Source organism: Chiroxiphia lanceolata, chromosome 8 (genome assembly GCF_009829145.1).
Source record: "Chiroxiphia lanceolata isolate bChiLan1 chromosome 8, bChiLan1.pri, whole genome shotgun sequence".
NCBI classification, from domain to species: domain Eukaryota; kingdom Metazoa; phylum Chordata; class Aves; order Passeriformes; family Pipridae; genus Chiroxiphia; species Chiroxiphia lanceolata.
Window position 1 is genome coordinate 35915254 of NC_045644.1, and position 27634 is coordinate 35942887.

The window sequence follows — 27634 nt, forward strand, 5'->3', positions numbered from 1 at the left end:
CCATCTGTTCCTCTGAGCAGATGTTTACCATTGGACTGGGGAGCAGGTCGACCTCAGTCCATCCAGGGAGCTGCAGCTGCTTTTTACCCTGGAATTCTGAATCTCCTCCATAATTCTGAAAAACTGTCTGGGCTGGAGTTCTTTGGAGGGCTCCAAGAGGCAACAGTCAAAGGACTTTAGTTAGATCAGCAAAATGTCGATAGGATTTCGTGAGCTTAAAGCACTTTGGAGCCATTTCTGTTGCTGTTTACAAAAGGAAATGCCCTGGTTCCTTGTAGTTAGTAGCTGACATGGAATATATTCTGGATAACAACAAAGCTGCTTTGTAGCACGTTATTGAATACAGATGAAAATCACTAGTTCTCCACTAATGAAACCGTGGGCTCTGATGTTTTGGTTGTTTAAATCCAGTGTAAAGGTCAAAACCCAGTCTGAGATCCAGACACTGAGGCATTAAGAACATGAAATCGTGGCAGTGATAGGACATGAGCTTCTAAGTGCTTCTGTGAATCTACTCCCAAATATATTTTGTAAATAACTTGACTTGAGTCTTGTAAAATGTCCCAAGTGTCTGTATAACCAGGACACACAGACTTTGGGCTGCTGAAAAATTGTTCTTCAGACGTTGGTGTGCAGAGAGAATCAGGGGAAGGCCTGATGTCGTGAGTGGAGTCTCTTCTAAACCAGGATGAAGAAGCAGATGAAATTTTCTACAAGTAGCTGGGAAAAGTCTCACTATTGCAAGTCCTTGTTCTCTTTGGGACTTCCACTTACCAGATGTCTGCTGGAAATACAACACAGAAGAGAGAAAACGCTCCAGGAGGTTCCTGAGGGTGTGGAAGGAAAAGGGCCAAAGCCCTTTCCAGAACCTCTCTGGCTACTGCCATAAAGGACAATAAAAAGTGTTTCTGTATCAGCAAGAGGAAGAGGGCTAAGGGGATTCTCCATCATTTATTGGGTACCAGCAGATCCAAGGCAGTGCCCATCCCTGTGCTGGGCACAGTGGGACACCTCCAGGACTGTGTCCAATAACATGAGAGAGACCCGGAGGGGCTGGAGCGTGTGCAGGGAAGGGAACGGAGCTGGGGAAGGGGCTGGAGCAGCAGGAGCAGCTGAGGGAGCTGGGGGGGCTCAGCCTGGAGCAAAGGAGGCTCAGGGGGGACCTTCTGGCTCTGCAAGTCCCTGACAGGAAGGGGGAGCCGGGGGGGGTCGGGCTCTGCTGCCAGGGAACAAGGGACAGGAGGAGAGGGAACGGCCTCCAGCTGTGCCAGGGGAAGTTTATGTTGGATATTAGGGAAAATTTCTTCACAGGAAGGGTTGTCAAGGCCTGGCACAAGCTGGTCAGGGAAGTAGTGGAGTCCCATCCCTGGAAGTGCTCAGAAAACATGGAGATGTGGCACCTGGGGCTGGTGGGCTTGGCAGGGCTGGGCTAGTGGTTGGACTCAGTGGTTTTTCCAACCTTATGACTCTGAGCTGCCTGGAGGATGACTGCTGGAATGGGATCATTGGAATATAATGGATACCTTAAGAAACTACATTTCTCTCAATAAATGGGAGTTTTCTTTAGGCAGGTAGTGTTAAAACAGTTAAATCAGGTAAATACCTTCTATCAGAAAGTGCTGTGTTACTGATCTGAAAAGTTACTCCTCTGGCAGTGTTGCTTCTGATTCCCGCTTGGATTTGGTGTTTCAGACGGTTTGTGACACACTCATGGGCTGCCTCTGCTTGTTCCTTGTCACTGAAACAGGGTCTGAAGAGTGAGGAGGGTTCGTTACAGGGCTACTTAAAATTCGTTTGCAAAACTGCAATTTCTGTTCTTACTGTTAAGTTTCATGAACTTCCAATGGGTTTTGTAACATGTTAAATCATTTTTGAAAGGTATTTTAGGCAACCTTAAGCTCTACCCATCTTCTATTTAACAATTTCAGTTGTTATAAAACAGACACTGTTTCTGTGTTTAATTGGGTGGAGGGTTCAGGTCTTTTCTCTCCGAACCTCCGGTTATTTTTCTTGCTGGAAAATTTAAGGTCTTTTGAGGGGAGACAGAGGATCGCTCAGTAAGTTATGAGGAAGACAAACAGAAGTTTTGTTAGTGATGGTCTTAAAAACGTTGCATTTTAACCCTTGAGTGATTTCATGAGTTGTATCAAAACACAGGAATGCTGCAGCTGCCTTGTTTTTGCCTTCCAGGGCACACCAGCGAGTCGGGTCCGGTACAAAGTGGATGTTGTCCAATTCCCTTACAGTGCCAGCATTTTTGACGTGGAGGAAAACTCAGGACGTGTCGTGACCCGAGTGAACCTCAATGAGGAGCCCAGCACAGTGTTCAAGGTACAGACTCGTGTCGTTGTAGTGCCTGGAAATACTCCCTGCATTTCCTTTCCCCTTCATGTTTCTCCTCTGTTTCCTTGTATCATATAGAAAAATCACAGATTGTCAAGTCCAACCTTTGGTTGGCTGAAGATGTGAAATTTCAATTTTGTTTGTTCCTTGATTTCGTGGGGTTTTTTTCTCCTGGCGTGTGCTTCGTGCCATTCTGACTTCAGGAATGTCTTGAATGGATGTGGTTGCACTGATTAGGAGGGAAGGAGGAACAGGGAGACAGCTGAGGGAACACCCATTTTTCCAAAGTTCGTTTTCATCAGGGCTGTCTGAATAGAAATGTTGGGAGAACTTTGTAAGAATAGCAAGATATCCTTTAAAGAAAGTTACTGCACAGTTGGATAGTTTGGGAGTTCCTGTTCACAAGGGCTTTAATGCAAAAATATTGACTTTAAGAAATTCCTATTGTGGTGTTACTGATCCTGAAGAGTCTGGAGTGTAGTTAGTGTGGAGTAAGGTATGATTTGAATCAAAGTCATTGGGACAGATCTCCCTCTAAGATCCTTCAGTGTAGGGTGTAATTAAAAATGAAAATAGATTTGTGTCAGTAAGCAAAAATAGTATTGTCTTTGATATCCTGGCTTTATATGTAATTCCCAACTTTGGAACTGCCAACCTTCCCTGTGGTCATTAAGGTGTGGTTTGTTTCTTCCTCCAGTTGTTTATTTTTGAAATGAGGATTAAAGTGAGGTTTATTTGTACGCTTTTCCATTACAAGGAATAAAGCTGTCCACTGTTTTCCACTCTTGAGTGTCCCATCAAGCACTGCTTGAGCTGGAGCAGCCTCCTACTGATGTCCCTGCCAGAGCACCTTAGGACAGTGCTGATGTTTCCTCAGTTTCTAACTAACAGAGGAAATCTCAGGGAGGAAGAGGATTATCTCTTGGCTAACATCATTAGAGTGTCACTCCTCTGTGGCTGCACTTGTTATTTTTACTTCTCAGGAGCTATTTTGGAGCTGTTTTCCAAAGCTGAGATCCATCCCAGGTGAGGTGCACGCGGACACGGAGCACCGTTTCTATAAATGGTGAATTTAGCAGAGCATTACTTTACAGAAAATATGGGTCCTTAGGGAGGAAGCATAGGAAAGACTCCAGAAATGAGTGATGAGAAGACTTGGAGTTGGTATTTGCATCCTGACCATTGGGCTTGTGTCTGCTACTGAATCCTCTGGGAATTTTTCCAATCCCTGTTCAGCATCCTGATACTCTCTGTAATTATGGTATCTTGTAGTGGTGAGTTCCCCAGTATGTTGGCTGGGGGGAAGAAAACCTGTCATCTTTTGTTTTAAGCTGTCTCATCACTGAGCTGTTGTGGGAATAGCTTGGACTGGCAGGAATGAGTCGAAAATGCTCTGCTGGAGTGAGGCACTGACCTGCTCCACCGAGTGATCTCGGGAAATAAGGACAAATTTAGGCAGAGGAAACTGCAAAACTGTCTATTGCTTCAACTTCAGTGGGCTGGTGTCACATCCATTTACTGGCAGATCTCATATCTTGGTGTGAAAGCTGAAAACAAGTGAACCTGTATGTCCCAGAGGGTATTTTCTGGGGGGAGTTGGAGGAGAGTAATGTTCATTTTTTGTTTTGTTCTAAGCCCTCGGTTCTAGATATTGATGTCAGCACCACAGAATTCTTACCCAGCCCTTTCTCTGTTTGTTTTCTTGGGATTTATGGACTCAGAGAATCATTTGGGTTGGAAAAGAGCTCCACAACCATGGAGTCCCCCCTGTGCCCGATGCCCCCCTTGTCCCCCAGCCCAGAGCACTGAGTGCCACGGCCAGGCCTTCCTGGGACACCTCCAGGGATGGGCACTCCAAACCTCCCTGGGCAGCCCCTGCCAAGGCCTCACCACCCTTTCCAGGGAGAAATTCCTCCTCCTGGCCAACCTGAGCCTCCCCTGGCACAGCTGGAGGCCATTCCCTCTCCTCCTGTCCCTTGTTCCCTGGGAGCAGAGCCCGACCCCCCCCGGCTCCCCCCTCCTGTCAGGGACTTGCAGAGCCAGAAGGTCCCCCCTGAGCCTCCTTTGCTCCAGGCTGAGCCCCCCCAGCTCCCTCAGCCGCTCCTGCTGCTCCAGCCCCTTCCCCAGCTCCGTTCCCTTCCCTGCACACACTCCAGCCCCTCCGGGTCTCTCCTGTTGAGGGCCCAGAACTGGGCCCAGCCCTCGAGGTCTCTCAGCGGTGCCCAGCCACTGTCACCAGCACCCCCAGGGCCTTTCCCAGCAGGCACTTTCCATCCCCTCTGCCAAAACCTATATAAGTGATTTTTCTATAAAAAATTGCCTAAACATGGACCTCTCTACACCATAAAACTTTAAATTGCTTCTGGAGTGCTGAATAAAGGCTTTCATTATATGTGAAAGTAACCCCCTGAGAAATGTCCTTGAAGCTGGTGATGTGTTTTGGAGAGTATTTGTGGAAGACAGTTTTATTTGGAGTCCAATTTACTGTGTTCCTGTAAATTTTCTAGCAGAGGGTTCAACCTGTGGACGCTGTCACCTGTTTCCCCCGTGTTTTGTTCTTACACAAGTTATGATTTGCAGTGAAAGAAAATCTCATCCAATTTGTTAGACCCTGAAAGTGCTAGTGTTGCTGCAAGTCAGTGTGAAAAATGTCCTTGTCTCTGCTCAGGGAGTGGTTTTCTCTGTTGTTAACAGCTGGTGGTCATTGCATATGATGATGGGGACCCAGTGAAGTTCAACACCACGACGGTAGAAATTGCTGTGCTGCAGCCCTCAGTCATCCCACGCTTCACACAGGATGAATACAGGTAAAATATTTATTCATTTATTCACTGCTGTTTTGTAGGTCCTCCTGAATGCTGGGCTATGAAAACACTGTGGTCTTAACGGATTGTCTCCAGCTAGAAAGATCTGGGCTGTAGGTGACAGGGATGGGGAGGAAAGGTTTGCTCGGAATGATGCTCTCAGGAGCTGCTGAACATGTCAGTCCTTTGGATAAACATGTCGGTCACTGGGATAAACAACAAATGTTGAGCCTTGGAATTGTGACTGGGATCACCAGGGCTCGTGGTTAATTTTCCTCCAGCCTCTTGGAGTGTGTTTTGATCGTCTGCAACATTTGTGTGTCAGACTCGACCTCTTCGACGTTAGAAGTGCAGATGATGATTACTCTTATTACAGAGGATGAGTTGATAAAGTTTACTCTCTGACAATTTAATACCTTCAACTTTAGTGTCTTAAAATTGAGTAAAAACAACAAAAAAATAATGGGGCACAGGCTGATTAGCTTGTTAAATTCCTTTACAGAGAATGTGTTTATTAATTTGGCATCTATATAATGATATGAAGTGATAAATTTGACATCCGTAGAATAATAGGGAGTGAGGGATAGGGTCCTTGCAACCAGCCTCAGGATATCAAGGAGTTGCACTGTGTGCTCAGGATGCCAATGTTGTGTCACAATCAGCATTGAAATATATTGGGCTTTGTACAGGTATTTTCAAGTCCAAGTACTGCAGGAAATGAGAACACAGAAATTGAATGTAAATGGTCTTGACAAGGCCCCTAATGGGGGGCTTGCTCAGCTATTTTAAGGAGTTTAGACAAAAATTCATGGTATACATCCTATTTATCCTCATCATTAGAGCATTAGTGTTTTGAAGCCATAACTTTAAGAAATGAAAAATAGCAAAATACTGCCAGACCTCTCTTGATTTCGTATTTAATCCTGAAACAAACACAGAATCTGAAGGAACAGTGCAAAATTATAAACTTTGCATTTGATTATAATCCTTTGCTGAAGGATTTTTCTCGAGAGAGATTATTCCTGCTGCTCCCTATAATTTATTGGGGATGTTCAGAGGTATGAAGTGTAATTTAGGTAATGCAGCAAATACAAATGTGTCCATTGTGACTGTAATTTCAAACCTATCAGGGCATGGAGGTTGCTGCTGGAGCAAACTTGCTGTTGGAGCAAGTCCAGAGGAGGGCCCAGAAGTTGCTGAGGGGACTGGAGCACCTCCCCTTTGGAAACAAGCTGGGAGAGCTGGGAATGTTCAGCCTGGAGAGGAGAAAGTTGTGTGGAGACCTCACAGCACCTTCCAGGGCCTGAGGGGGCTACAGGGAAGTGGAGAGGGACTGTTCATGAGGAACTGGGGTGACAGGACAAAGGAGAATGGCTTCAAACTGAAAGAGAGGAAATTTAGGTTGGATATATGGAAGGAATTGTTCCCTGTGAGGGTGGGGAGGCCCTGGCCCAGGTTACCCAGAGAAGCTGTGGCTGCCCCTGGATCCCTGGAAGTGTCCAAGGCCAGGTTGGAGCAACCTTGGCTAGTGGAAGGTGTCCCTGAGCTTTCAGATCCCTTCCAACCCAAAGCATTCTCAGATTCCTGAGCTCCAGTTTTATCCCAGGAGGTGGGAATGTTACTTCAGTACGTTTAAAAACCCTTGCAGTAAGAAGTGACTTGTATCCCTTACTACCTTTAGATGACAACTGAGTAACCCATGGTGTCTTTTCCTCCTTGTGAACTCCTCAGGATTAGCTGAACAGCCTCGTTTCTCTTTCCAAAGGAATAGCAGTGCTGCATTCCTGAGAAATTCTTCCGTGTGCGCTGTCTTAAAAAACCACTTTTGGAGGCAGCAAAGGCAGTTACTTGTTTTCTTCAGTGTCAGAAATGACATGGAAACAACCCCAGAATTTTGTGGTTCAGCTCTGAGACCCTCTCAAACATTCTGGAGAGGGACTAGTGTTGATTCCTGAGGTTTTCAGGAATTGTCACCCTCCGCAGACTGCGCTTTGTGTTTGGTTTCTTGACAAGTGATTCAAGCTGGGACTGGCAGGTTTCACAGCACCTTATTTTTCAGTTGACATAGGATATCTTTAGGGTAAATGACAGTAAAATGATAAACTATTGGATGTGGATGCTCGAATTTCTGAAGGATTGAGAATTAGTGGCTTTAGAGTGGGTTAGAATTGATCTTTGCTTGTTTAATTATCATAATCTGGATGATTCCAGCATTGTTTTCGAGCTGTTTTACAAAATTCCTTTCTGTGTATTTAGGAAAAGGTCACAGTTGAACAGTTTGACAGAGCAAAGCTGCAGCATGTATTACAAAATCAGAAATAAATACAAAATACAGGAGAGAGGGACCAGATGGCCTGAGCAAAAAGGGAGATAAAAGTGCCACTCTGCCTTGAGCTGTTGGTCTGGCAGCTCTGAGCTCTGCCAGAAGTACAGCAGCGCACTGGGGGCTCTGCTTGCAGCCCTCTTCATACCAAGGGAGGTTTTGATTGATTATTATCCCTATCTTAAAGTGCAGTCAGAGATTTGCGTTTATTCACTCTGCATTATTGCATAACTTGGGGCAAATTAATGAGTCTCTTTTCCCCCCACCTTCTCTGTTTGGATTGTAAATTATACTGGAGACTTCTGGATGCTGCTGTGCTGTACATATCAAACAGGAAAGGGCAGCTGAGGCTATGAGAGCCAGAAAATACAGAGTGGAGCAGTTGTTTTATGACGAGGGAGTGATAAAATGCAGGTCCTTCCTAAGGACTGTGAGAGATGGACCTCAAAGGACATCGCAGGGGGATCAGCTGAACCAGTCAGCTCTTCTGGTGGGGACTGGAAGCTGAAGGCCAAGCAGGCTTTGGGACATCCCTCCTCTTAGAAACAGAGGAGCATCAGTGCGAACCTTCTGGCTCTCTGCAACTCCCTGACAGGAGGGGGGAGCCGGAGGGGGTCGGACTCTGCTTCTGGCAACAAGGGACAGGAGGAGAGGGAACGGCCTCAGGCCGTGCCAGGGGTGGCTCAGGTTGGATATTAGGGAAAATTTCTTCACTGACAGGGTGGTCAGGCATTGGACCAGGCTGCTCAGGGCAGTGGTGGAGCCACCATCCCTGGAGGTGTTCAAAAAAAGGTGTGGATATGGCACTGGGGGGATTCTGGGATTCTCTGCAGGGTCTGGTCCAGCAGCTTGAGAAGATGCCACTCCAGGGGCTCCCAGGCCAGTTAATGAGGGCCAGATGATCCATCCATGCCTAGTGCTCCTAGGAAACTGTCTTCTGGGAACATGGATCCACTGCAGCTTCCACAGATGTCTCTCCAGCACCCCCTTGGCCAAGAGCCTCCCTGCCCTTGCCACATTCCGGCTGGTGCTGCAGGTCATCCCTGTGCTCCAGCCTGGATCTTCCTCTGGATCCAAGGACTTTAACTGCATTAGCAGTGTGGACCCTTGTCTGTCCTTCTCTTGGATATTAAAGATGACTTTGGAGAGCTGACAGCAGCAGTGCCTGATAAATAAAGTGTTTTCCAAGCCAAGCATTGTTCCACAAAAACGCAAAGTGTGACGAAAAGAGGCAAAAATCCAAAAGAATCAAAGTGCTGTAACGTGTGGACATTTAATTGGAGAAGGCTGGTCCACCCTGAGCCCACTTGACCTTTCAGCTGCCAGGGAAGGACATTGCTGATGCTGCTTCTCTCCCCACATCTCCCGCAGGGTGGTTGGCGCTCAGTCGGATTCCGCTGCTTTTCCAAAGCACCGATGGCACAGGGAGGAACCAGCACCCAAAGGGATGCATGGGGTGCTTGTCAGCAGTGGGCACAGACACTTCCACCCTCTCCAGCTGCTATGACAGCCTGGAGGGCAAGGACACAGCAGGGTGATGAGGGCAGGGATGGCAGAACAAGACATGGGAGACTTTGTCCATCGCTGCCTAAACAGGCTGAGACAAATCCCACCATTTATTCAGGTCTTTGATCCTGGCTGATCTCATTCTGTTTTCTGCTTCTCTGCAAAGACAGTCATAGAATCCCAGCAAGGTTTGGGTTGGAAGGGACCTTAAAGCCTTAAAGACCATCTTGTTCCACTCCCTGCCATGGTTCCCCCTTCCACTATCCCAGGTTGCTCCAAGCCCCATCCAACCTGGCCTTGGACACTTCCAAGGATGAGACAGCCACAACCTCTCTGGGTAACATAATAAAAAGGTCAATAACCAAATAAACCAAGTAAATCCCTTGCTTGGGAAAATCAAACCCCTGATTTTGAGTGCCCCTTTCTTAAGCTGTTATTTCTCTTGTCCCAATGGCTCCACCCAGATCACCTCTGGACTGAACTTCAGAGCAAGGAATTGAGCCAGAAGAACTTTCCATTTCTTCCCAACAACTAATGGCAACACTTTCATTTCTTAATTAACAGCTATTAATTAGTAGCACTACAAAGCAGTTGAAGACTAGATGTGAAGCAAACCTCAGAAGAATATAGATTTTTTTTTTTTAGCAAGCCTGTCCTCTTTATGAGCACGTTCTCATTTTTAAAAAGTAAAAGTTCAAAGGGATTCGGGATCTTTTTGCTGTTTTGGTAATTAGTAAATACCACATCCTCTACAACTGGAAGGTCGTTGCTAATAGGAATGTGCTGCTGGAGCAGGGAATGAAACGTTAACCAAGAGCAGCGTCATTGCTTCCTAATTACTGCCTGTGGGCACATTAAACAGGTGTTCAGCCATTGCAGAGCAGGAAAAAAGGAAAATACTGGAAACTTACAGCTTCTGTTAGTGTTGCGTTATAGGTCCCCAACCTGCTGGAAAAGATGTGTCCAGTTGTACAGTAATCTGAAGTTTTATGGGGAAATATGTGAGCCTGGGAATTCGAGGCTATTACTCGCTGTAAATGTAGTGTGGAATTTTATTTCTCTACCAGTAGCAACACTCTGCTGTGAAAATGCGTTCTGCCTAAAAAGTGAGATTTTGGGACATGTGGGCTTTTCTCTCCCTCGGTGGAAGAGACACTGTGATGTTTTCCACCTAATTAAATCCTTCAGTATCGCAGGCAAATGCCATCCAAGCAAATAGTCACGTGTCCTAGGATTTCATGAAACAAAACTTATGGAGCTGCAGCAGGAATCAAATGGAAGTGTTTTACTCCAAGAGACTTCTCCCAGTTCTCTGGTTTATTGCTGTCCAGTCTTATTCTCACATTCTCGTTGGGAAACAGGGAATGGAGAATCCTGTGTAACGACAGTGAGGGGATGGGGAGCATTCCATGGTTGGAATCTGTCTCATTTGGTTTAATGATGGTAGATTTGTACCATCCGTTTGGGCCATCCTTTTACCAGGATACCCAAGTCTGCCCAGTGCTTCTCCCACCTTTCCCAGAATGGAAATTTACATTTTATCAATGAAAGACCACTGGCAGCCTTTTTCATGAAGCATTTCTGAGGTGTAGGAGTAAAAGCAGTCAGTGTTTTCCTCCAACTGAAGCTTCCAACATATATTTTTAATTTGCTTCTCATGACAATTTGGCTTCAGGAAAAGATGTGTGATTTTGCTTTTGGAATCGCTGGTTTGTGGTGCTTTTCTCCTGGCACTTACTTGGTTTGTAATAAAAAAATAAAAAAGCACTCTTTAACATGTGGTTGTGTAAGAAAATTAAATTATTTCTACAGCAAATGCTGGAGCATGAGTTGCCATTGAAAAATTAGGGAACAAGATAATTAATGTGCAGTAGAAGTACAACCCTTTTTTTCCCCGTTTTCCTTGGTTTAGCACTTCTACGTTGCATTTTATTCAAACCTTCTGCTTTTTTTCACCAAATGAAAAGGAAAGTCTAATTTTGTGAATAATTTTTCAGTGAAATATTGTGGTGAGATGGTACCTGGTGAGAGCAGAGGAGGAAAGCAGAGGGGGCAGAGCTGGGCAGGGAACATACCTCGCTGTGCTGGGTGAGGACGAGGGTCAGAGCTCTCAACGTGGTGTTGCAGTTAATGAAATGTAGAAATAAGTCGCTCTGGGGATGTGGGAATGGGATAGAAATAATCCATTATAATAGAATTAAACCCTCTTGGTGTATTAGGAGGCAGTCTTGGAATTTATCCCGTCAGTCTGACCAGTTCCAGCATGTGAATGTTGTGCTTGGTGGGAATTTTTCCTCCCCTTTTTTGGCTCTGCAGTAATTCTGACAGAAACATTCCTGTCTTCAAATCCTCAGCTTTAATGCAGGAAGATTGGTGGGATAACAGGAACACGTTCTGCCTGATGACAGGGTTCATGAGAACAAAATTTGACACTGGGTTTAAAAAGCAATAGGTTATGACAGGGGTTCACTGGAGCAATGTCCAGACTCCCCTGTCATCTGTTCCAGAGATAAATGCCATGGAAAGGTCAGAGTGTCTCCAACCACTCCAAGAACTGAGACAGAAAAGGAGGATATTAAGTCCAGTAAGGAATATATGGTCCTTTTCAGGAAACTTTGAAGCCAAACTGCTTGAAAAGTACATCTAATTAAGAAGAAAATATTCTTTTCCAGAAAAAAAAATAAAATAATCACTGTCTCTGGCAAACTGTTGAGACAGTTACAGTTGCATCTCTAGGAACCCAAAAATTTGATAAATTGAGTGAAAATCCCCTCAGTGTTAATCAAATTGAGGTGAGAATCTGACCAATGTCATTAAACAACAATAAAACTTTAGTTCTGACTTATGCTTATGGACCTTTAATCAATATATATATTGATTAAAATATCAATATATATAAAAATGCATTACAATATGCTATAAAAACATATATATAAAATATAAAGTCCACAAACAGAGTTGACTGAAGTGTCTGATACGGAGTCCGTACACATCACACTATTAAACTTCACTGCTAAGCCAATTTTCCAAATTATTATTGGGTTTGCTGCCTTTAAATTTAATTTTTTATTAAATCTCCTGTTCATGCTTTGGGAGATAGACAAGTTTCATGGTGAATTTGCAGCATATTGGATCTCAGGCAAATTGAAAAATGGCTGCGAGTCTGACGTGTTCAGCAAAGGGAAAAAGAAGAGAGGAAAAGCTAAAATTTCACTTCAGACACTTCAAATAGTTAAGCCCTGCAATGTATTTGACATTTGAGGCTCCATTTCCCCCCCCCCCCTCCTTTTCAGGTAATTGAGATGGAGCAAATTAAAATATATTATTATTTTAAAAATTTGTATCTATTTTTTGCATGAATAATGGCTTCATTTTAATCCTGTTCTCCTGGTTTGGGGTTGCTTTGGTTTTTTTCTGAGGGGCAAACCCAAAGAAATATGATGGGGGTCTCTCCTGGGCTCCATCCCATCCTGGATGCCGACGAGACACCACCATTTACTATTCCTGTGGAAACATTAAAGGGGCTCAGCCAGCCTAAAATCCACATCACTGGGATGGTTATGGAAAAACACCATGGGAATGGATGGAAGGTTGGTCTAGGAAGAGATTTAATCATGGTCAGCGGATGGTTGTGCAAAGGAGAGTGTTGAGGAGGAAGGATGAAGACTCTGGGTGGGCTGAGCTGCAGCTCAGGGGTTGGGGTGGGTGTTGGTTGCTGTTTATCTCATTTCACCCCAAGCTTTATGGGGTGCAAGTGGATCATCGTGTTGTTGCGTGGGGTCTTCTTACTTTCAGGGGCTGTGTGGATGTGGATCCCCAGGCGGGGAAGTCTTGGGGAGGAATATTAGAAATCCCAGATTCAGGAGGGTGCTGTGCTCAGAAAGGAACTATCAAAATATTTCAAAGCAAGTCCAGGGAAGGGAACGGAGCTGGGGAAGGGGCTGGAGCAGCAGGAGCGGCTGAGGGAGCTGGGGGGGCTCAGCCTGGAGCAAAGGAGGCTCAGGGGGGACCTTCTGGCTCTGCAAGTCCCTGACAGGAGGGGGGAGCCGGGGGGGGGTCGGGCTCTGCTGCCAGGGAACAAGGGACAGGAGGAGAGGGAACGGCCTCCAGCTGTGCCAGGGGAGGCTCAGGTTGGCCAGGAGGAGGAATTTGTTGCTGGAAAGGGTGGTGAGGCCTTGGCAGGGTCTGCCCAGGGAGGTTTGGAGTGCCCATCCCTGGAGGTGTTAGACAAACCTGTGGCTGTGGCACTGGGGACACAGTTTAGTGGTGAACATGCTGCTGTATTGATGATTGGACTGGATGACCTTAAAGGTCTTTCCCAACGTTAAGGACTCTGTGATTCCATGAAGTCGGCCCTGGGCCATGAGGCAGTGCCACCCCAATCCCACCCAGGTGACAGGGACACCCCAGTGGTGCCAGGTGGGCAGAGCCTGGGGCTGGCAGGGTGGTGCTCTGGTGGCTGTTGCACTCAGAGACTGGTTAAGTTATTGCAAATTTGATCAAAAATACCTGCCCACTCTCTGAAACCACATGTGGAGGTCACAGCAGTGCCCTTCCCTTCCACTCCAAGGTCAGTTTTCCAAGCCTTCTCTGTGTGGCTTGGGCTGGATTCTCCCGCTTTGCTGGAGTCACATCTTCTCACAAAAAAACCCAGCTTTTATCGTCCAGTAACACAAAATTATTGCATAAAAACGCCCTTGCCTGTGCCCTAATCCAGCTTCAAATAATGTGTCCTCCACTGAAAAAGAAACAAAAGCACCATTTTACTTCTTAGTCATTCAAAACAGAAAATAATGCACTTATTCCCCAGGAAAGCTTATTAGAGCTTGTAGTACAGGATAAAACCCAGGATATTGTCACTTGAATGGTCTTGGTTTTTGCCTCTTTGCTTCTCTCCAGTTCAGGAAAATGCTCTGAAGAGACGAGCTGAGTGTTTTATCCAGCTGATGCATTGTTCCCATTGATCCCAATCCCTTAGGTTAAATCAGGGGAATGAAACCACAGCCATTACCCTGGGGGGGTTCTGCCCCTCCCTCCAGAGCCTCTCGGAGCAAACACAAAACCTCTCCCTAATTGTTATTGATTTGTCAATCCGCTGAGTTCAGCCGTGGCAGAGGGGGAGGTACAAGGCCATTGCCACTAAAAATATACTGAAAGTGTGCTTGAAATGAAGTTTGTGTGGTTGGTTTTTTTTCCAATCATGCACCTTCAGAAGGAAAACAAACCAACATAATATATAATGCAACATAAAAAGGTTATTTTCCTTGCTGACCTCATCAAAAGAAGTCCAGCTTTAAATGCTTCCAGGTTTGACAGCCTTTTTTCCCTGTCTCTAAGATTACCCTTTGCATTGGTAAAATGCACATTAATAAGCATTTCATAGCAGTAGCTTTATAGCTTAATAAATCAAGGGCAAGGAGGAATTTTATTTCTCCCACTGATGCAGAGGCAGAAGAGTGGGAGCCAGAGGGATCTGCTCCAGGCACATCTTTGGGTAAAAGTGAATTTACCATCACTTTTTCCTGTGGAAAAAAAAGGGGAGGTCAGTGTTTCAGTACAGCCACTATTACATGATGCAGAGCTTAATTGTGTATGTTCAGTGTCTCAGCCTGTTTCTAGGATGTTCAAACCAATATTCATCCCAAAGGAGGTGTTTGTAAGACAGAGTTCAAGGGCACATTGCCCATTTCATGGGGGGTAATGGCAAAGATTTGGGTTCAGTAGTTAGGATTGTGACCTGGGGTTCGGGGAATCACAGAATTTCCCGACTTGGAAGGACCCCCAAGGAGCATCCAGTCCAATTCCTGGCCCTGCACAGACACCCCAGCAATCCCACCCTGCCCCTGAGAGCATTGTCCAAACCCTCCTGGTGCTCTGGCAGCCTTGGGGCCGTGCCCACTTGCCTGCCCTTAGAATGGGAAAATGTGGTATGGGGTGGAATACTTGAAAAATACTTGTAAGATTTAAGGAGGAAGTCATAAAATATTCATAGAGTAACAGAATCATTGAGGCTTAAAAAGAGCCCTGAGTTCATCAAATCCAGCCACTCCCCGAGCACTGTCAGGACCACCACTAGTGCATGTCCTCAGGTGCCACATCTACATGTCTTCCAAATACATCCATGATATTTCCTGGAATGAAGCAGATGTAGGTTCTGTCCAGAACTTTGAAGACCACTGCACAACTGAAATAGCCCTTGGCATCTGTTCCTATTGAGGAGCCTCTCTGAACAAATCCTCATCTGTCTTTTATTTTGTTGTACATCAAATGAGTGTAACTTTAAAAAATTGAAAGTGTCTGCCCGATGCTAGTTTTAATAAAAATCCATCTGCATTTATGGCTGAGTGTAAAAAAAAATTCCTTTCAAATTGTTTTTTAAGAGCTTTAAGCATGGATTCAACCTTTGCTTGCCATGATGAAAATCTGAATGTTTGATTGGAGAGGAGCTCGAGTGTCTCACTTCTCTTGGTTGAAATTGTTTAGATCAGTTTAAAGACACCAGCACAGACTCTTTGTTCTTTCTGAAGTAGTTACAGTTTCCTTGAGGAGACAGCACCTCAAAGTGTTCCTCATCACATTTTCTGAGGAGATGGGATTTGGAAAAACAGAAGAAAAAGAGTGAAGTAATTCTTTGGTGCGTTCCAGGAAGACATTAATTATTTAGACATGATGGAACAATGCTGAGTGTGAGATGCTCCCTGGTCAGTGTTTGCAGGGTATGAAGATTGTGAGATACCCGAGTGTTAGTGGTGTAATCATTTGCTTTTTTCTTCTTTCTTGACATAAATCATGCTCAGTGAACCAAAACCAATGTACTCAATGCTTAAAAGTTGTGTATGTACAGAATCACAGAATCAGGGAGTGGTTTGGGTTGGAAAGGATTTTAAAGCTCATGTCATGGGCAGGGACACCTTCCACTAGCCCGGGTTGCTCCAAGCCCCATCCAGCCTGGCCTTGGACACTTCCAGGGATCCAGGGGCAGCCACAGCTTCTCTGGGCAACCTGTGCCAGGGCCTCCCCACCCTCCCAGGGGCTGGCTAAACTTGGGTTGAAGTTGTTTTCCTGAAAAGCATCTTGGCTTTTAGTACCAAAATGGGTTGGCAGGAAATTTTATGTTTCCTTCTGAAGAGCAGAAATTCCTGTGGAAGTGACCCCAAAGTGTTTACTGATCCATGAATAAATTTTCCTGCTTTTCTGACAGATTACTGAGTTGTCTTAGTATTATAAAATTTCTGAGTACTATAAAAGACCTATTACGTTCTAAATTTTCCTCCTAGTTTATCAGGCTGTGATGGTTCTCCTGTTTCACTTTCTGCTCATTATTCCCTTCTTTTCCATTTCTCATATCAAAGAACCATTAGATGTTTATGTTGCCCCCTCAGTTGGACCTTTTACTGGTTTTTGCATTTGCACGGGGGTCAACACTTGCCTTTTTAATGTGATTTTCTTAAATAACAGATCCTCTCCCTTTGGCAGCCTGATAGATGGAGGAAGCTGTTAACCTGCTGTTCAGGCAACGGGAATGTAACTCTCAATCCTTTTGTTCCACTCCACAGACCCCCCCCAGTGAGTGAAAGTGCCCCCAAAGGAACCGTGGTCGCCGTTGTCACCGCGGCCGCCCTGAACCAGACAGTCGTGTATTCCATTGTTTCAGGGAATGAAGAGGGTGAGTACAATATCCACGGTCATATTTGAGTCTCAGTGGTCATGCTTGGCCTGGTGTGGGCACCAGAAGCCTGCAAGGAAGTGTTGGGAAGTAAAGCTGCTGCTGAGGGGAATCACACACTGGTTGAGGTTGGAAAAGACCTCTAAGGTCGAGTCCAACCCAGAGGTGAAATCCCACCTCATCTGGCCCAGCATGAGGGAATTGCAGTACCTGAAGGGAGCCTACAGGAAAGATGGGGAGTGACTTTTTGTAGTGACAGGACAAGGGGGACTGGCTTCAAACTGACAGAGAGCAGGTTTAGAAGAAATATTGGGAAGGAATTGTTCCCTGTGAGGGTGGGGAGGCCCTGGCACAGGTTGCCCAGAGAAGCTGTGGCTGCCCCTGGATCCTTGGAAGCGTCCAAGGCCAGGTTGGATGGGGCTTGGAGCAACCTGGGCTGGTGGAAGGTGTCCCTGTCCATGGGGTTGGAATGAATTGGGCTTCAAGGTCCCAACCCCTGCAAACCAAACTGTTCTGTGATTCCATGATTCTATGACTGCCATTACCAAGCCTTTAGAGATGAGCTAAAGATCAAATTAATTTGCAGAGTTGCACTAGTTTTCACTAATGTAAAAACTCCCATTGCTGCCACATGGTGTGAATCCAGGGCATGCCGAAACAGGCTTTGATGAAGTTCTACTTGCTTAAGTCTGGCTTAAGGCCTTACAGAGTTTGCCTTGCCACAAGCATTAGGTTAGAGCCTGATACCTGAACAAAACATCCTACTTGGATACTCTCTGTGATCCACCTGGAAATCTCAACAGAGTCCCACTGAACAATTTGGAGGGATGTGAAAGAATTCTCCATCCCATCCTCCTTTTTGTGAGAGGGGGCTCTTTGACTTGTCTCCTCTTGCCAGCGTGACCTCAAATCCTGTGCAGGGCCAGGAGCTGGACTCGATGAGCCTTGTGGATCGCTTCCAGCTCAGGATATTCTATGATTCCCTGATCCTGGGATGGTTATCCCAGTAGCTGTGGGATCCAGCACAGCTTCAAAGTGGAGCTTAGAGGCCTGGGGAAGGGAGGGGAATGACTTTCCACAGACAGTGTCGGAGAACAGTGTCACCACCAAAACAAAACACTTGAGCATTAAAAAAAAAACAAACATGTTTATGCATCTTAGAAAAAAAGTTGCTTGTGTTTTTGCTGCCTTTCAGATGTGTTTGCCATCAACAACAGGACGGGCGTGATCTCCGTTAAGAAGGCTCTGGATTATGAAAGTGTGACAAGTTACGAGCTCCGGGTCCAGGCAGATTCCTTGCAAGTGGTGAGATCCAACCTGCGGGTCCCTTCCAAGAGTAAGTGGGAAAATCCATCCTTTTAAATCTCTTTTTCACACGGATGGATGTTATTATTTGATGAGGGTGAGGCGGTGACCTGGTTGTGCTCCCGGAGATGTGAGGGTGATGATGGATTTCTAAGCCTGACTTCCTGCTCAGGTTTGAGGTAAATCCTCACAAACCATCTCCGTGTAGGTCTCAGTGACACAGTCAAAAGTCATGTTGATGTATAAACAGAGAGCTGATGGCACAAATTGTACATTCTCAGTGTCATTAGGGGCTTATGTGAGGGAATGGCGCAGTGACTTTTTCACAAACACATTGCACTGGCCAAACTGGGCTGGTGACACCTCACCAAGGGTTGGGACGCTACCAAGAGGATGGGGAAGAGACCCACAGCAGGGGGAGCAGGAAGAAAAAACTCATTCCTCGCCCCTGAGGGTCTGTGTGGAGTTTATTGGAACCCCAGCTGAGAGCAAAGTGCTGGGACAAAGACCAGAAGGTTCTTTGCAGCATCTGCAGGCAGGAAGGAGTTGATTCCCAACAGGTTTACTTTGGCTCTCTCTCATGATGTGGGTTTTCTTTTTCCTTTGAGTGGCTTTCTTTTTTGAAGAAAAATATTTTGAAACATCTTTTGATTGTCTTTATCATCCTCCCTGTAAGGAAAATGTCCAGGAAGTCTGGCTTTCAAGAACCTGGCTCACTTTGCCAGTCCTGTACCACTTCCTATTTAACTCACAGTTGGGCCAGAACTTAAAAAAAGCCCCAAACCTTGTAACAAAAGTATTTTGGTAGATGTTTCCACACAGACTGTTCTTGTCCAATTTTTTTTTGTATTTTTTGGTTTCCATGTGTCAGTTTTTTTCCTGTTAAGGAGCATCATGGGTGTGTTTTGGAGCTGAGGAGTCCCTTGAAGCCTGGCTTTGGGTACCTGCTGCTGTGCGTGCATAATTCATTCAGAAAAGGGAATCACACTGATGTTTTGAATCTAGGAACTACAGATGGAGTTCAGATTTACGTCAGACTTCAGTTTTAGGAGAATAACCATTATTTAGTTAGTTGTCAATCCATAACCAAAATGTCAACCTCAGACTGTTCCTAAACATCAGTGAGATCTGGGCACTTACAATGTGGGTGCATAATTAAACCCTCTCATCATTTTTGGAAACTCTTAGCAATATAAGGAGCAATTTGAATCCAAGTGCATCTTTGAAAGCATTGCTGGCTGTCTGATGCTGTAGGGATGGTGCTGCCACAGCCTTGGATTTGATCTCTGCTCCCAAGGAGGGCTGCATGGCCAGCCCAGGGCACGAGAACTCCCATCAATCTTTCATCTGCCTGTCACCTTCTTGCCAGAGATAATTCATCCTGCCTGTGTCCAGGCACAGAGATCTCTGGGAAAACTGGAACTCAGAGCACAGTGGGATTTCTGTTTCTCCTTTGCTGCAGGGAGGAGTGAGCTGTGTCAGCTCTGTCCGCTTTGGCTGCTCACTCTGGGCAATCTGGCAGGGTGACAAAGTGCCACCCTGTCATGGTCAGAGGTGACAGAGCTGTTCCATGACACACTGAGTCTTTCCCACACTGCAGGTTGTGACCCCCACAGTTAAAAGCCTGAGGGTTTTTTACAGGGAAAAGCCAGCCAGATTTTGAAAGTTCTTAAAGGTAGGTGAGACCCCCCCTGCAGAGCTGCCTCCAGCCCTGGGAACAGCACAGCAAGGACATGGAGCTGCTGGAGAGAGTCCAGAGGAGACCCCAAAATGATCAGAGGGCTGGAGCAGCTCTGCTGGGAGGAAAGGCTGGGAGAGTTGGGATTGTTCAGCCTGGAGAGGAGAAGCTTTGGGGTGACCTAATTGTGGCCTTCCAGGGCCTGAAGGGGCTGACAGGAAAGATGAAGAGAGACCCTTTCCAAGGGCCTGGAGTGACAGGACAAGGGGGAATGGCTTCCCACTGCCAGAGGTCAGGGTTAGATGGGATATTGGGAAGGAATTGTTCCCTGTGAGGGTGGGGAGGCCCTGGCCCAGGTTGCCCAGAGAAGCTGTGGCTGCCCCTGGATCCTTGGAAGTGTCCAAGGCCAGGTTGGACGGGGCTTGGAGCAACCTGGGCTAGTGGGAGGTGTCCCTGCCCATGGCAGGGTCTGGAACAAGTTGAGCTTTAAGATCCCTTCCAACCCAAACCATTCTGGGATTCTGTGATCTCGTATTAGTTGAAGGGGCTTAGGTATTGGGGCACATGCCATAAAACTTGGGAATAGTTTGAGGGAAAGCCTGAGACATTGTCCAGGGCTGGCAGTTACAATATGTTCATCCCAATTTCCAGTATTACTCATGTAAGCAGCAGGAGATTTTGGGAAATGGAGCACGTGTCATCCTGGCTGATGTTCCAGGTGCCATTGGAGCTGTATGTGCAGAGGGAGAGCAGGAAGGCTCTGGGACAGCTGTCTCAGCTTTCTGTGCCTGGCAGAGCTCCACTGAAGGGCATGTGCTGGAAAATGCAGCCAGGCCTGCACAGGGAGGACATGAGGCTTCTGGGCATCTTCCAGCCTTCTCCAAAGCTTTCTCTGACATGGATCAAGAAACGAGGGAGTCAACAGGTTCTTCTCTCCTTTGAGGGAAGCAGTGGCCTTTCTATCCCTCTTCCAACTCCCAGCCTGCACTAGAGCAGTTCTCCCAACAGAGCAGCACTTCCCAAAAGGAGGTGGCTGAATTATTTTATCCAGGGATGCTCGATAAGGACTGGAGTTGGAATTCAGTCCAATGTGTTTGGCTACCCAGGAGTTTACAGCCTGTGTTGGGCTTGGAATATGCCCTGTGCTGCATGGAGAGCCAAAGAATTTGGTAGATGTATGTATTTTAAATATTTTACAAGTATCTGGCCAGCTAAATCACTTATGTCTTTGTAATGGAGACCCCTTGACCTCTGGGTTTGATTCCTGCATTTCCACAATGTCTTCCTTTCCGTTTTCTCAGCACCTTGTTCGTTTTTGATGAGTTTTAATCAGGTTAAATCCTACTTCAGAGTTTTGGGGCACTGAATTGATGAGCTCCAGTGGGAGGAGATGAAGCAAAATTAATGCACCACTGAGGACTTTGGTGCTACTGAAATGATGTATCCACTCTGCAGATGGGTGACTGTGAATGCCCTGCTCTGGGATTCTGTGACATGGAATTAATACACCACTGAGACACCCAGTGGCAATGAGGTGCTGCCACTTTGGGTGCTGGATACCACTAAATCAGTGGAATTTGCTCTGGAATTTCTGAGCAGGGCATTGGTGACCTACTCTGGAGCTGCAGTGATTATTGGACCCCTCACTTTGTGCAAGACCTGGAGGGGCTGGAGCGTGTGCAGGGAAGGGAACGGAGCTGGGGAAGGGGCTGGAGCAGCAGGAGCAGCTGAGGGAGCTGGGGGGGGGCTCAGCCTGGAGCAAAGGAGGCTCAGGGGGGACCTTCTGGCTCTGCAAGTCCCTGACAGGAGGGGGGAGCCGGGGGGGGTCGGGCTCTGCTGCCAGGGAACAAGGGACAGGAGGAGAGGGAACGGCCTCCAGCTGTGCCAGGGGAGGCTCAGGTTGGCCAGGAGGAGGAATTTGTTGCTGGAAAGGGTGGTGAGGCCTTGGCAGGGGCTGCCCAGGGAGATTTGGAGTGCCCAGCCCTGGAGGTGTCCCAGGAAGGCCTGGCCGTGGCACTCAGTGCTCTGGGCTGGGGGACAAGGGGGGCATCGGGCACAGGGGGGGACTCGGTGACCTTGGAGGGCTTTTCCAACCTCAGTGAATCTGGGATTCTCTAAGTAACAGAGGTCTGACAAACTGCTCGGCCACCACACAGGGCTGGATTTGACAGAGCTCAGAAGCTGGGTACCAAATGTTTTAACTGATGGTATTAGAGAAGATAATTATATAGAAGCAGGAGTTTGAGTTTTCATCTGTGCAGGGGAAAAGTGGACAAATAATGCATTAAGTGTAACTAAGCCTGTCATTCAGTGATAGTGCCACTGATAGTGTAGCAATCATTGAATAAATATACGAGGAGAAAACGTAAATGGAGATGTCCTTTGCAGTATGAGAACATCAAATGGATAACTTAAGATGGGTTTTTAATATATGATGCTAAATCATGCAAAGTCACACTCTCCCTTTCAGTGGCATCAAACTCACTAAATGAGTTACTTTAAGTGAAACTTTATCACATGCAATTGCTGTGCATTTTTACTTCATTTGAATGGAAAGAGAGTTAGGTTTCCTGATGATGGTGAGTTAAAAACCTTGGAATTCTGGCTTGAGGAATCAGCAACCTGGTGATGCTGAACCCTGAAAGACCTTCAGTGTTAATGGGGTGTTAATGTTTGGACCATGCTCTGAGGCACATGGTGGGAGTTCTTCGGGTTGTGCAGGGCCAGGAGTTGGACATGATGGCCCTCATGGCAGAGAGGGAAGGGGCAGGAGGAAGCAGAAGGATTTATGGGGAAGCAGAGGTGTTTATGGGGAAACAGAGGGAGCAGCAAAGTGCTGCCTAAACACTGTGAGAAAGAGCAGTGGAGCTGTAGAGACAAACAAGGGCAAAGACAGGGTTTAACAGCAAATTAAACATGGTCCCAGTATAAGAATAAAAGCATTAGTGGGCATACCCAGAGAACCTGTGGCTTCCCCATCCCCAGAAGTGTCCAAGGATGGAACTTGGAGCAACCTGGTCTAGTGGAAGATGTCACTGCCCATGGCAGGGAGTGGGACTGGATGATCTCCGAGGTCCCTTCCAAACCCAGCCTGGTCCCTGTGCCAGGCAGAAGAGAAATGCTCTGTGGTGGGAAACATCAAGGCTTTTGATCCCAAAGGGAAGGGTATATTTACAGAGAATGGGAACGTGTGCAGGGAAGGGAACGGAGCTGGGGAAGGGGCTGGAGCAGCAGGAGCAGCTGAGGGAGCTGGGGGGGCTCAGCCTGGAGCAAAGGAGGCTCAGGGGGGACCTTCTGGCTCTGCAAGTCCCTGACAGGAGGGGGGAGCCGGGGGGGGGGGTCGGGCTCTGCTGCCAGGGAACAAGGGACAGGAGGAGAGGGAACGGCCTCCAGCTGTGCCAGGGGAGGCTCAGGTTGGCCAGGAGGAGGAATTTGTTGCTGGAAAGGGTGGTGAGGCCTTGGCAGGGTCTGCCCAGGGAGGTTTGGAGTGCCCATCCCTGGAGGTGTCCCAGGAAGGCCTGGCCGTGGCACTCAGTGCTCTGGGCTGGGGGACAAGGGGGGCATCGGGCACAGGGGGGACTCGGTGACCTTGGAGGGCTTTTCCAACCTCAGTGATTCTGGGATCCTGTGACAGGATCTTGTCAGAGATGGTTTTTAGCTTGGTGTCAAAAGATTTTTAAGCAAAAATAGACCCTGATTATTTCCATGTTTGATCCAGTCAGGTAGAACTGTCTTTCACCTTTGGCATTCCCCCGTGTGTGTTCCCAGCTCTGATCTGGGCTTTGCTCTGGGTTTTGGGGGGGTAGGGGAACAGCTCTGTCTCTCCTGTGTTGTTTTTGTTTTCTAAACACAAAGTAAACCGTTGGGAATAAAGTGAAAAAGGGGGAAAACCAGCTTTACAACTAAAATCCTGCAGCTGCTCAACAGTGATTGGGAACAATTGTCCTACAAAGTTAAATATGAACATGGATTCTTTGTCCCCGATGTAATAGCAAAGTAATAATAAGTAGCCTCACATTTTTAGTTTCAAACATGCTGCAAAAGTTGGTGCTGATGGCGTTTTACAAGTTGGCTGCTCTGGCAGTCCCCAAATCCAGGACAGATGGACACAATACGCTGCAGAGCTTGCAGAGCTGTGGCTGATTCCTCACAGCTCTGGGGCAGTTTGGGACAAACCTCAAATTTCTTTAGGTGTATTTAGTGCATTTTAGAGAGACCACATCAAATGTGAGCTCTCATTCAGTTAATTATTTTGGTAGAAAATGAAGTTTTATATGGGTTTCAGTCAGAGCTTGGATCGGTGCTGTTCCAGATATGTCACTGTTTGTGTTTTGTCACAGCTTCTTTTTGCACCATTCTTGATCAGTGATAGCACATGAGGAGCTTCCTCCGGCTTTATGGGCTGATTTAGATCAAAATGCCACTGAAGAGATATTCAGTGCTGATTCCTATTTGGTTGTGCCAAGTTCAGGAAGGCAAGATGGAGCAGCTGCAGCTCAGTGCAGTTCACCTGCCAAAGCCCAGAGTCTGCTCCAGCCCTTGTAAGGCAGGAGTAAAGTGCTACTAAACCCTGACAAATTACAAATCTCACTCCCACTGCGATTAAAATGCACTTTTAAAGGGAAGAATCTGCTGTTGCCTCCAGCAGAAGAGCTGCTGCTTTTTGAGATGCGGGGATTGATGTTAAATGATCTTTGCATGAAGAGCAGCTGGATCAGTGGCTGGTTTGGTGTGTTCCAGAAGACAAGGGCAGTGCTGTTGGGGGAAACCTTGTGTAAAACTAATCAGGGGACACTCAAAGCATCATTGATGCTGTCCCAGTGTCCAAAAAGCATTGCTTTAGTTCAGCTTCATTTCTGCAGCCTGGTGAGAAACAAATGGATCCAGCAGGTAGATAAACAGTGATGCTGGGAAAGGGTTTTCAGCAAGAATGTCTGGGAAAAACTTCTGGAAATTAAATGCCATGCACACTCTGGGATGAACTTCTGGAAATGAAGTGCTGCTACACACTAGTTGTGACCAGCTCCCTGGGGTTTCTGTGGGTTTTGGTTTTTATGTTAGTCATTCGTGGTTTAGTAGTTTAAGTTGTTTCAGAGGTTCCTCAGCTTTTCACTCTCCTTGAGCAAATCCCAGAAGCTCAAAGATCCAAAGGTCTTCTGGTCTTGGGAGTGGTTATTTCGCTGGTTCTTATAAACCTAAGTTGACTTAGAGGCAGCTGCAGTTCTGTATTCTCTGTGCAATCCTCTCCAGAGGCCTGGAAAAGAGGGAAATGGGACACAAGGACCTTGCAGGAGACTTAGGTGGCACAAAATCAATTTTCTTTGCTCTTTTTGGCCCCCTTGACAGCCTGTGCTGCTTTGTCCAGGCAGAAATGCTGTTTCTTCTTTCACCTGGCCAGCTGTTTAGGTAACTCAGTCATAGCAATAAGAAATATTCTTTGACTCTGTGAGGTCTCCCAAGAAGTCCTGTAGAGGAGTAGATCCTGGTTTCGACTCCTGGAATCCATAAAAAAAAAAAAAAAAAAAAAAAGAAGAGTGTAACTGTAGCTGGTCTCCAGATCTGGAATACCAAAGGTGGAAGGTTTTACATGTAGGAGGATATAAAATTTCTCCTGTGGAAGGTGAGTGTAACTACTGACACTCTTTGAGGATCCCTGACCTTACAGTGGATGCAAAGAGGATTGGAGCCACACACAAACAATGTTTAGAAGCAGCAGGAACAAATAGGGAATATGAAGGAAAAAGCAGTCCAGTGGCAGAGCCTAAACCAGCCTGTGTAAGAATGTGCTCTGTCTGGGTGGCCTTCTCCATGGGGCAGGATGCTGGAGGGGCAGGGCTGGTGGATTTTAGGAGCACCAGACCCCCATGGTCAGGGATATCTGCTGAACCAAGCAGGAAGATCCCCATGGGGAAGGGTCTGGCACAACCTTCCACGCCTGGCACAGCTGCTGCTGAGGGATCTTGGTGAGAATGAGGGTCAGGCAACCTCTGTAGCTGGCTGGGAGCCGTGTCCTGCAGCCAGCTGGAGCTTGGAATTGGATGCAAAGGCCAGCACAGGGAGGAGTTCACAGATGCCACGTTCCACTCCATCTGCCAGGAGGGAGGACATGTAAGCTGTGTGTAAAACTCAGGCAGAAGCTGAAATGGAGGGAGATGTTTGGTGCTGACGGGGCTCTGTGGATGTGCAGGATATTTCATTTGGTTTGTGTGTAATGTGGTAACTTCCATTTCTCATTTTCAAAGCTTTCACCCCTCACTAAACAAATTAGTGTTTTGGCAGCTCAGAGAACCGCCAGCAAATGAAACAAATGGATTGTTGAGCAAATTGTGACACAAACTTTGCAGGAGGCTGAGCCACCTCACCCAAGCGGGCTTGACACGGCAGTGATAGTGAGCACCAGGCAAAAGGTGTTTAAATTTGTATTACACAGAGCTGGAGTAGGTGAGCAAAGGGCTGATCCTGCCAGCACTGATAGAATTAGATCTCCCCTCCAACAGCAAACTGGTGCCAGCCATTAATGTAGCTGGTTATTCCCTCAACATCACTTCCATGCATTGCCCATAATTCTCCTCCCATTGTTGCCTCTTCCCCTAAAGAGTGGAGCTGCAGTGGAAGAGTCTGCCTGGGAATCTCATCTTTCTACTGTAACTTGGTGTTGCAGCCAGAAACAATAAGGATCTGGTTTAATGAGATTTTTCTTTTCTTTCCTTTCTCTTTTTTCCTTCTCTTTGCACTAATGCATTGGATCACAGAATCCCAGGATGGGTCAGGCTGGAAGGGACCACAGTGGGGATCTGGTGCCACCTCCCTGCTCCAGCAGGGCCAGCCCAGAGCACACGGCACAGGAGTGTGTCCAGACAGCTCTGGAATAGCCCCAGGGAGGACACTCCAGCCCCTCTCTGCTCTCTCTTCAGGGCTGGGGCACTGCCCAGCCAACAAGTTCTTCCTCCTGTCCAGCTGGAACTTCCTGGGCATCAGTTCCTGCCCGTTCCTCCTGTGCCATTGCTGGGCCCCCCCGAGCAGAGCCTGCTCCATCCTCTGCCCCTCCCTGCAGCCCCTCCAGACATGGCTGAGGGCCCCTCTCAGGCTCTGCTCTGGAGGCTGAACAGCCCCAGCTCCCTCAGCCTTTGCTGCTCCCAGAGCTGCTCCATCCCTTGGGCATCTCCGCAGCCTGCGCTGGCCCCGCTCCAGGAGCTCCCTGGCCCTGCTGTGCTGAGGAGCCCCAGCTGGGCCCAGCCCTGCAGATGTGCCTGCCCAGGGCTGGGCAGAGGGGCAGGATCCCCTCCCTGCCCTGCTGCCAACGCTCTTCCTGGTGCCCCCAGGATCCCACTGCCCTCCCTGTCCCCAGGACACACGGCTGGGCAGGGACAGATCGATGGCATTATAAATGTTGGGGTTTTTTCAGATTTCAGTTATTTATGTGGAGTCCTCATTTGTTTCCCATCAGTTGGACCATCAGATAGGCAGAGTATGACTTTGGCCATTTGAGAAATAGCCTGGATTTAAATTTTTCTTCCCCTAAAGATACAGCTCCTAAACCTTGGTAAAGGAGCCCTGTTGTGTAACTAACTCAGCCCAGCGTGGCACCTGTGCAACATTTAAATTACCCTGGCACTACAACGAGCTGGGAAAACCAACTCTGCAATGAGGCAATTTATCACTTGCAAATGTGGTTTTAATGAACTGGATATCATCATTTCCAGCAATCTTTCTGGATTATACAATGCTGAAAGAGAGAAACAGATGTTGGTGGAGATTACTGCACGGTGGATTCTGTCTGGCACTGGCTCTGTAGTTTTTGCTGGATGTTTTTCCCTTGCAGAAGGATGGAGATGTTTATTGTTCAGTGGGGTGGATCAGGAACTGTTTAATAAAAGCAAATTAACAGTGGTGGTTTGTGTTGAACCTCTCAGGGGGGATAATACCTGTGGAGGTCTTCTGGGCCAGACCAGGTCTGGGAGGAAGACAGAGATGCATTCAATTAACACAATAAATTAATTGGGTGCTGA

At 47.0% G+C, this 27634-nt stretch overlaps 1 protein-coding gene across 20 annotated transcripts in view; it reads left to right on the forward strand.

Annotated features, from left to right (window-relative positions):
- Window positions 1-27634, forward strand: part of PCDH15 (protocadherin related 15) — a 696943-nt gene that overhangs the window by 612658 nt on the left and 56651 nt on the right. For all 20 annotated transcript variants that reach the window (XR_004358261.1, XM_032694780.1, XM_032694781.1 and 17 more), the window contains 4 exons: window positions 2191-2331; window positions 5038-5150; window positions 16533-16642; window positions 17838-17978. Coding sequence is in view for 19 of the 20 variants with exons in the window: in XM_032694780.1 (XP_032550671.1) it covers window positions 2191-2331; window positions 5038-5150; window positions 16533-16642; window positions 17838-17978 (505 nt within the window). In the remaining variant the exon portion in view is untranslated. The remainder of the gene's footprint in view (window positions 1-2190; window positions 2332-5037; window positions 5151-16532; window positions 16643-17837; window positions 17979-27634) is intronic.